Here is a 10413-nt window from a genome sequence, read left to right as displayed (position 1 = left end):
AATGCCCTTAGGGGACACTTTAGGTAGGTGACTTTCCTTTATTTAAATTCAGAGTGTGCAATTATAACTACATTGAAGTGAAAATGAAGGAGGTATTTACCTTTTCAGGCATATTGCTCTGAATTGGGTCATTGTTGGGTTAGTTTCCATAAGTAATGTCATTGAGCATAATTTGCTGCTTGAGGCATGTTTGAATATTCAGCACTTTATTGGAAGATTCATGTTTGTATGATTTTCCATATGATTTAAATAACCAGGTTATACACTGCAATGCAGTTAGTATATAATAGGCCCTGGAATATACTGTATAAAAACTATTCTTTTTTTTTTTTTTTCTTCTAACATAAAGATCTTTAAAAAGGGGCATTAGATAAATATTTTTTTTAAAACTATTTTTATAGATCGTATGCATGGAAATGTAGCTTTGGAAACAATAAGGCAGCAACAACAAGCCAGGTTACAGCAATGGAATGAACATAATGCCTATCTCAGTCAAGGCACTATTCCATATCAACACCATCACCATCCTCATCTACCACATCTTCCTCAGCAACCAATTGGATTGCATCAACAGCAGCAAGTTAGGGCAAACTGGAAACTTGCCAGTAATACAGAAGATGAAACAGAGGCAACATATTCAAGGTATTTGTTTACTGAGTCATCAGAGCTTGTATAAAATTGAGCAGTGGGCACCTATCTGTATCACTGTGATCAAGTGCAAGACACTTAAAGGTATTGCTGTTTGCTGCTGTTATGATGAAGGTTAAAATAGTTGGCAGGCTGACTTACAACTATGCTTTTATTATGTGTTATGCTTTATTCTGTTAGTATATTGGGCAGTAAAGCTGTAGTGGAAAAAATACTTTTATGGAGCTTTTCAGTGCTGTATTTATGGAATAAGGAATGGCTAGAGAGTAACAACCTTGCGTTTATAAAAGAGGTGTCTGAGTGCAGTTAAGGCGTATTTAAGTTGTAAATTCTTCAAATTGAATTAGCAGTCTCAGATTTATGTGCTTGAAAAGAAACAAACCAACCCCTCCTGAACACTGCTCCCCAGTAAAACCCACACTTTCCTTCCTTTTCAAAAAGCAGTTTAAAACCAAAAAAAGCCTGTATTTGAGATGGGGCATTAAGGGGCAAGAAAGGAAGCTGTTGAACATAAACAGAAAAAGGGTTCTGGTGGTGATCAGCTTTATCATGTATATTGTAAAGGCTGGATTTTTAAATTGCCTCTGTTTACTGTCATCTGCCACTATGCTTTATTTTCCATCTGGTTTGTGATAGCCATGGTAAAGCCTCTAAACGCTCTTATATCTGACTCTGTGAAGTGCTGAATTGAATGTTCTTGACCTCTTGGAGAAATTTGGAAGTATATTGTGCAAATGAGGGGAATCCCTGATTGTTCTAGTTTTTGCCTTTTAAGAGGTTAAAGTTTAACTATGTGAAGTTTTTGACTCTGTATAATAAAGCAGGAAATCCTTACCTTGGTTGTCTCTTAAGAGATAACAAAAAATTGATTCTTCTGACCGAAAAGGAAATCTCAAGAGTTATTAAAACTTTGAGATGATTCAGGTAGGTATTTCATCCAATTAATCCTCTTGTGCCTAATTTCTGATTGCTCACAGTCATATCCTTTGAAGTTAGGGTCAGTAAGCGCAAAGATTGAGTATATTTAAATTCGGTGTTTTGTGCTTTGAGTTTTCTCAACCTCAAAAAGCATGGGATTTCAGCAAAACATTTTTTTCTTTTTCTTGATACATTTATTCTGTCGATACAGATTCCAGGATTTGCTCAGAGAGCTGTCACACCGTGATCAAAGTGAAAGTCGGGACTTAGCTGAAATGCCACCCCCTCAGTCAAGACTGTTGCAATACAGACAAGTTCAGCCCAGAAGCCCACCAGCACTCCCTTCTCCTTCCTGCAACTCTAACCACAGTGGTCCCTTCCCTAACTTCACTGAAAACAGCAGAGACATTGAAATACCCAATAACCCAGCATTTCAGCAGCATTTACCCCAAATATACAATCCTCCTTTCTCAATGCCATCTGAACATATAACCCCATCTCCCTTGAAATACCTGCAACCTGATGGATCGTGGACTTACGCTAACCTGCAGCAGAACCACCTCATGGGGCAGGGCTTTCATTACGGCATACCTCCATTGCCCCACAGGTCGCAACAAAACCCTTTTATACAGATACAGAACCATCAGCATGCAGTCGGTCAGGAGCCATTTCATCCGCTCACATCTCGAGCAGTATCTGCTTCTTCGCTCCACAGCTTAGAAGAGGTAGGCGTTTTTGTCCGCGTACGCAACTGTTGTGTCGTTTTGATCTCCAGTTCCATTCTGAAGTGCTTGTGAAAGCGACATGCCTCACGTACTCAAAGCTCACGCTGGGAATTTCTGTGAGGTAAAGGTTTGCGCTGTGGCTTCTCTGTTCACCCTGTGCGTATTTGTGGTTCCCGTCACCGCAGGTATAACGTTTTCTCTACTAAACGGGCAGTCTTGGCTTTTTGAATGTTAACCAGGGTTTTCTTGCAATCGTTGCTCTGCTCTCTGTGTGTCATGTTTCTGGAGTGCCAGTTACCCACAGCCCAGGTGCGGTCTCAGGAAGTGACTCCCCGGAAAGGCAGCTGGACTCAGCCCGTCAGTTGACTCAGTACTGAACGGTGAATGTGGTGGAGTTACTTTTCATACGAGCTTCAGACCGGAGCAGTACAGTTGTTCTAGCGTGGTACAAAACCGGTTTACTAAAGCCTGCCTGTCCTGAGCTAATGCTCTGTAAGGCCGTGCTGTGTGTTTTGGGAGCTCAGCATGTGGAAATCAGTGCGGAGATACCCAGCTGTGCTGCGTGAACCTGGGTCCAGCACAGACCCTGCCGCACCACAGCTGGCTCTATCCCTCTCCATCCTTTTTTGGTTTGGACTCTGAAGAGGGTGTGTTATGGGGTGCAGGCTAGGCAAGCAGATAGGACAGGTCACGTTTTGAACAGGAGTTTTTAATCCCTGCTGGAATCCAGAGTGCTAAGGAATATATGATATGTAGACATGGAGTATGCTGGAGCCAGGCTGTATTTTTTTTATGCCAGAATTAATATTGTCAGATAATCTTGCGCTGACTGCATGTAATCCAATATTTGTACATAAAGTTAAGTGGCTTGTTCTGTGATGCATTTCTGTCAAGGTTTTTACAGAAGCCATGGGGGGTATCCCTGCTCGCCACTGTTCCCACATAATACACATTTAACTGCCTTTCAACTTCTCAAAAGAGAAAATATTTCATTTATGTGCCTGAGCAAAATAACTAAAATTGAATTCCAGTGCATTTTACAAATTTCTGTCTTACACAGATTCAGAGAGCTTAATGTAGAGCTAGAGCTGTAGTAAGGTTCAGTTTTATAGACATTTAAAAATTCTGTGTCTCAGTCCATTAAGCCATACCTCCTTGTGCAGAATCTAATACTTTGTGACAACAGTTAATGCTGTCAGTACGGCGGGACACAGGAACAGTGGCTTTTCAGCAGTAATAAACCAATAAATATTCCCACAGAGTTGGTGACAGCTCCTGCTATCTGAAGACAAATAGAGTGAACCTTTATATAATTAGTGCAAATTTGTTTTAGTTCTTATTTCTTCTTCCTTTCTAAATATGTGACAGAAATGCCAAATGCAGTAGAAGTGTTACAAGACAGACACTTGCATGTAAAGTTTCCAAGCAAATTCAGCTGGTAGGTAGGACTGAATATACAAAGAAATCAAAATGCAGATGTAAGTGTATTTGTAACAGAGATCCCTCACATAAGGCAGGTGTCAGTGGAGATGTCATGGCCTTTGGTATCCCTACTAAACTGTTTTCTCAATCACTATTTATGACATTGTACATGGACTTGATCCTTGAAAGCTTTTGCACATGTTTAGTCAAACCAGATTTGACCTGCACACCAAAGGGAATACTTAAGTTATTCTGTCGGGTCCTGTACTTACAAGTGTCCAGAACTTTGATAACTTCCTGATTGCTTACCAAAATTGCCCATTAAACTCAATGAAAAGTGTATTTTTTGGGTGTGATTCAGGTAGTAACTTCTGAATTTTGGGGTGTTTTTTTAGTTGTTGTTGAAGAATACCTTCAAGAGAGTAGAGTGACAGGATGTCTTAAGTGCTGTTCCCTTGATATATCATAATAATGGGGCAGCTATGATGAGATACTACAGTTTTCTTTAATGCACTCTTTTTTCCTCTCTGTTTTTTGTGTACAGTATAGTAATGATATTGGAGCATTGCAAGCAAGTTACTTGATGTTTATTTAGTTAATTTTTTAGGACATTTCATTAGGATATTTACTTTTTGCCTTTACCAAGTATAGATTTACTTCTGTGACTCCTGTTATTTGTGCTCTTGTTAGTCATTACAATACAGAAGGAAGCAAATACCGTGTTTATTTTTGTTAAAACAAACTGTAATACATCAGCCTTGCTTGAGAAATCTTGAGAAAGTTTAGAGGGTCCTTAAATCTGAGCTCTTGATGCCACTTGGTCAGTTAATGGAGCTCCTGCCATTTTCATCTACATGATCTTCAGGGTTTATGGAAGCAAGCAATTTATGTGGTTTCAGATAAAATTCTCTGCATTATTTCTCCTGAGGACACACACTTCTCCAGAGCATGTTTTTTGTGTGTACATACACAAAATCCACTATACAAATGTATCATGCTTCCCCAAATCCTGATACACAAATCACTCCTTTGTCCTTCAGAAACTAAAAACTATTTTTTACTCTCTTCAGTGTAATGGAACATTTTCTCTTGCTCTTACATCTTTCTGTGCTTCCTTTGCCTCCTTTGTAAATGCTGGGCATCTTCCTCTTCACTGTGTGATACATTCCCACGTAGGAGTGCAAGATGTAAAGGTTGATAAGAATTAAGAAATCTCAGTTGACGCTTTTTGCACTTCCTTTAAAACTCTGTAGGTTTGGTGTGATTAAAATACATGGTTGGTGACTGCAGAATACGAAATACAACTTGAAATGTATTAGCTTTTTTTTTTTCTACATGCAAAGGACCTTTTTTTTATATATATAAAAATGTGTTGCAGGGAAGAAAATTGGATGGGGAAATGGAGTTTGAGATGTGCAGTTAAATAAAAGGACCAAAAGGCCTCTTTTTGTTTTGTGTTTCTGTTTGCAGTATGAACCGAGAGGACCAGGCAGGCCGTTGTACCAAAGAAGAATTTCCTCTAGTTCAGTCCAGGCTTGTTCTGAAGAATTAAGCACTCCTCAAGACAGTCTTGGTCAGTGTAAAGAGCTTCAGGACCACAGTAACCAGTCATCTTACAACTACTCCTCACCTGAGTTGTGGGTAAACTCCTCCTCATCTGCCCCGTACCCAAACATTCCATGCAACGGAGCCAGCAGAGCCGTTCCACCCCGGGAGTTGTTGGGTAGGTACACGCTTGATCTTTGCTCCTCTCTCTGCTCCGTTACGTAGGCTGTTCAGGCTGGAGTGAGCAAGTCTGAGCGAAAGGGTTGGGGCTATTTTTTTTCTTTCACAAAATGTTTCTGTGTTTCTTTTCACTAAGGAGTTTCTCTCTTCAAACCCCAAAACAAATGTAAGTGAAGATTTTGGAATTATTCATTGTTTGCTTAGAGTAATCCTGCTTTCATTTGCTGTCTTGTTAACATTGTCTTGTTCACCTTGCCGATGACTTAAGAAGAATACTGTTGAGTGTTCTTCATCGACAAAAGGCACTGCTGCTCCTTAGTCGTCGCACAACAGTTCTAGTCAGCCCGTGGATTCTCTTACGCGGGTGTTTGAAGTGCAGCTGAGTTTGTGCTAAAAGGAGCTAAGGTAACTGCTGGGATTTATTTGCAAGATAGGTTATTTGTTTCCAGAATCAATGATATTTCTTGTTGATATTACAGTCTGAGGGAGAAACAACATACTCATCATCTCAGTGTATTTCCTAGTAAATTCTGGTGCTTCATCAAAGTAATGAAGAAGTTTAAACTCTCACCATGGAAGAATCACGCTGGAACCTGCCTTCCTGGTGACAGTAGCAGTGCTGATTGATTTAGCAGGGAGAAACTAAATCAGCTTTTCAGTGATTAAAAAAGGCTGCAAGTAGAGAGTTAGAGCAGTGCAGCTATTCTTCTGTTCTCGAATTTTTAATATTTGTGAAAAACAAAATTACCGGGATGGTACAGTTTCTTCTCCGTTTTTTTGCTTTTATGATCTCCAACAATAATAAAAATACGAATGATCTTCCAGTGAGAATATTAAAAACACTTAATAACGTGAAAAATATATTTATAAGCTGTTTTTATTGTCCTTAAAAGATCTAATTGCTTTTGGTCAAATGTTGTAAACCTAAACTATCCTGTAATTTTATAGCATAGTAATTGTAAAGTAGAAACATGAAGTGTAGACTGAATGGAAAAAGAAAGAGCTGCTTATATCAGCAACTGTGCTCAAGAGTTAAGTTCCCAGTGTGCATTTTCATTTCCAAAGTGTGAAAATGTTGTTTTACAGAAACATATTTGTGGCACTACCTCTTGTGCTAAGTTCAAAGCTTCAAGCTGAGGGCACCTCCTTCAATCTATTTATATTTTTACTGAAAATCAAGGAACTGAATGCATGACATGATGTGTCATCAAGGGTGGCATCCACCGCTGAAGTTGTCTCTAGGCTCTGTGGTTATCTAATGGGAGCTCAGGAACCCTAGCAGAATTATGCTGGGATCAGCTGATACCACATTTCCTTGCTTTAATGTAAAGATTAAAAGCATGTTTGTGAGCAAAATCCTCAGAGGAAATATGTAAGAAGTACTGTATCTGTACATTTGCTGTCAAATAACAAATCCTAAATGAAAGGGGTAAGTTTTGACCAGTATCTGCATCTGCTACGAAAGTATTTTTTATTGCGGTTGAGCATGGTTCCTGTTTTGTAAATAAATACCGATGCATCGTTGCCTTGTATCTAATAGTTCATGCCAACAACTCTCCATTTTTATGGGTGCTGGGGTTTTCTGCCTTTACAGCTCGCTGTCTGTGATGATCATATTTAAAGCCCAAACGTGTTTTATAGTGCTGAGGGTTAATGACCAGCAACTGCAGGGTTTCTGCTCACTATTGATTTTATCCATGAGATAAAAATCGCCAAGGGTGAGACGCTACGAGCTAGTCCTGTGCCTGCGTTCCTTGCCTGAGAGTGAGCAGTCGTGACAGCAGACCCTTCCAGGGCTTCTCTTTCCGTGCGTCAGAACCGGCGCGGCACGAGCGGTCGGTTATTGAGCGTGGGCTTGTGGGGCGCGGGGAGCTGCTCCGAGTGGTTATAGGCAGGCACTCTCCAAACTGCATGCGGAGAGCTTGGTTTGCATTGCTTTTCCTGTTGATGGGAAATGATTTCAGTTCTTAGGCGATCTACCTACGGCATACTTTTTCTTCAGTGACACACCTCGACCACACAGAGCGCTTTTTTTTTTGTCTCTGCTGGTCTTCTCTGGAGTGCCGCCGTTATTTTGGGGAGGTTCGTTTGTGTGTGTTCAGGAGGTTTTTTTGGAATCGTAGCAACCCTAGCAAAACTGCTTTGCTTATGTTCTTTCCATATTCATTCTCCTGTGGTTTGGGTTGGTGTTTTTGGCAGTGTTTTGGTTTTTTTGAGTCCTTTATCCAAACCAAAAGCCTGTGTATGACCCTTCAACTATATACTTGCGTACTTACTTCTACTTTTGTACTCATTTGATGGTACATTTTTGCATGTGCGCTTTAAAAATAACGTATACGTTTAAAGATGGAAATAATTCCAGAAGATATCTGTTGCCCAGCTCCTAGGCTATTTTTGATAGAACGTGTACCAGTGTTTCAGTGTAGCTTCTCTAGCGATGTAAGACAGTGGAATTCTCCAGACAAAAGCAAGATTTCTCATTAGGATTCAGGAGATTCACTTGAAAGCAGTTTTATACCTATGGTTTAAAGCATCATTTTTGTGACAGTTACGGGAGTTGTTAAATGTGGAGCAAGAACATATCAATTAGGAGGAATGCATTCTGACTGAAATACCAATAATTAGTTGGTTGGCATTCAGGACTCTGAACTGCTGTTTGAGAATGAATTATATACGGGGCTGTAAATTTTAATTTTAGCCTATTAAGCTATAAAGCAAGAAGAATGAGAGAGTCTTTGTGCCGTCTCAGTGGATAAAGTGTTTAAATTAGAGTGTATCCCATTCTGAAGCAGCTTACCTGCAGCGCGTCTGCGAAACCCGCCTGTGCAGAACAGCGGGCTCAGCGCTGCAGCCTCTGTAGGTACGTGCACCTGGAGAACATGCTCACTGACCTCACTCTGCTCGGCACTGCTGACAAGGATAATACGAGATCCAGTAGCTGGAAATGAAGCCAGATAAATGAATTGGAGAATTTCCTAGGACCAAGAGTGACCAAACACAGGAAATGGGGGGTGGTGGTGGGGAAGGTTAGCAGAAGAGGGGGTTTTGGTACCCCTCAGTACTTGCTTTGGGGTCGCTGGAGGTAGATTTCCTAAGTCAGAGCTGTTCACTTACACAACCTCTGGTTCCTCCTTCTGCAGCTCCTCCCAAGACGGTCAAGCCCCCCGAGGAACACCTGAAGGCCGAGAGCATACAGCTATCCAATTCCTTCAACTACAGTGTGCTGCAGCATCTCGGCCAGTTCCCACCTCTCATGCCCAACAAGCAGATTGTCGAGTCGAACAGCACCAGCCAGCAGAACGCCGGTGGGAGCAAGCCCGTCATGTCCTACGCAAGTGCTCTGCGGGCTCCGCCAAAGCCCAAACCTCCTCCTGAGCAGACAAAAAAGAATAGCGACCCTTTGTCTTTGTTTCAGGAACTTAGCCTAGGTAGTTCATCAGGTAGCAATGGCTTTTACTCCTATTTTAAATAATCAGATTATTTTTTTTAGAGAGAATTTAATTTTTATTTGTGTCAGTAGATCTAAGATAGTTGGGGCTTCACCTGTAGTTGCAGATATTCCCTTTGTTTATATTAGTAAATATATCCTCACTTAATTGCTTTGCTGCTAGACTTGCAACTAATTTTTTTAATTATATTCCATTATTTTGCATTTTTTGATGTGGGTCGGTTTTTTGGAAGCTTTTCTGTAGGAAAACACAGACACGTTATTTTTTAATTTGTGTAATGTTAATGATCTGTTGCATTACGCTAGCAGCTGAGAGGTTACCTGTACAACCTTAAAAAAGGAAAAAAAAAAGGAAAAAAGAAAAACGTAAAAAAAAAAAGGAAGTTTGTCTAAATTGTATTTAAGAAGATTGTAAGTAGCATTTACATTTATTCAATAACATTAGCATACTATGCTGGGTTTCTGTACCAGAAATGGCCAGTTAATGTAAAAATGTATGTTATTTCTGCTTAAATTCATTTAATTTTTTTTTTTTTAATAAAGGTGCAGCATCTTCTAAATACTTTCAGTTTTATCAGCTTTTTTGTGAAGGGATGCTGCATTCTCAGACTTTTATAGTTTTAGATTCTGTATGATGTGGTATTGTATTTTCCATCCACTGTAGGGTAAAGTAAAGGCATTCTTTGCAGACACCTATGCCATTGTTTGGAAACATTCAGATAAAAAGTATTGGTATACTTTAAAATAAACAGTAAAAAAAAAATACAAAAAAACCCAAAAAAACCCCAACAAAAAACCCAAAAAAACTACATTTTATTTTTGGACAAGCTAGTAATATAAGCTTGTTTGAAAAGTTAATTTGATAGGTTTTTTAAATGAATCATGAAGCTGAAAATAAATTTTTAGGTATGTTGGTGCTTAGTAGATTTAATAACTATTTTAAAAAAAATGCGTGAATTTAGTAAAATACTTTTTTGTTTGTTTGTTTAATTTTTTTTCCACTATGCATGTGTAAATGTTTGTAATCTGGCTTTTTCTTCCCCCCTTCTCCAGTGGTATAAAGGATTGTGCCGCTTTAATTTTTTTTTTCCGGTAAAACTTTTGGTACATTATTTGATGTTTACATTAAAATGTGACATTATACAAGGAAATTCAGATATTTTGCTAACTGTTTTGTTTGAGGAACATCATTAAAGAAGAGATTTAATGTTTGTCAAAGCTGTATCCAAATTAATCGAAATCTTCTGGGGGTAAGAATGGTTACCAGATTATTTATCTCTGAGTTGTGCTACCACAAACCTGGCCCTTTAGGAATAAAAACTGAAAAAAAAAATGGGATATATAAAAATTAAAGAAACAAGTGTGAATGAAAAATCAGAAGATAAATTTGTCCGTAACGGTTGCTGGTCTTGCACACTGTTCATACCTTTGCAGCTGGGGAGGCAGAGAGGGGTGTTTGTAGAGTTTCTCCAGATGAGTAGTCCTTTCACGCTTGAAATAACTTAAAATCTGGGCCATATTTTGCAG

The 10413-nt window shown here is 39.3% G+C and overlaps 1 protein-coding gene across 1 annotated transcript in view; it reads left to right on the top strand.

Annotated features, from left to right (window-relative positions):
* The window catches only part of HELZ (helicase with zinc finger), a 70324-nt gene extending 60114 nt beyond the window's left edge, over window positions 1-10210 (top strand). The window contains exons 26-30 of the mRNA XM_010159604.1: window positions 1-23; window positions 402-642; window positions 1778-2291; window positions 5184-5436; window positions 8579-10210. The exon at window positions 1-23 is cut by the window's left edge and continues 566 nt beyond it. Coding sequence (XP_010157906.1) covers window positions 1-23; window positions 402-642; window positions 1778-2291; window positions 5184-5436; window positions 8579-8910 — 1363 coding nt within the window. The 3' untranslated portion in view covers window positions 8911-10210. The remainder of the gene's footprint in view (window positions 24-401; window positions 643-1777; window positions 2292-5183; window positions 5437-8578) is intronic.
* Window positions 10211-10413: the final 203 nt, after the last annotated feature.

Source organism: Eurypyga helias, unplaced genomic scaffold (assembly GCF_000690775.1).
Source record: "Eurypyga helias isolate BGI_N326 unplaced genomic scaffold, ASM69077v1 scaffold4949, whole genome shotgun sequence".
NCBI classification, from domain to species: Eukaryota; Metazoa; Chordata; class Aves; order Eurypygiformes; family Eurypygidae; genus Eurypyga; species Eurypyga helias.
The sequence above is the reverse complement of the archived record's forward strand: the minus strand, read 5'-3'. Positions and strand labels throughout refer to the sequence as shown.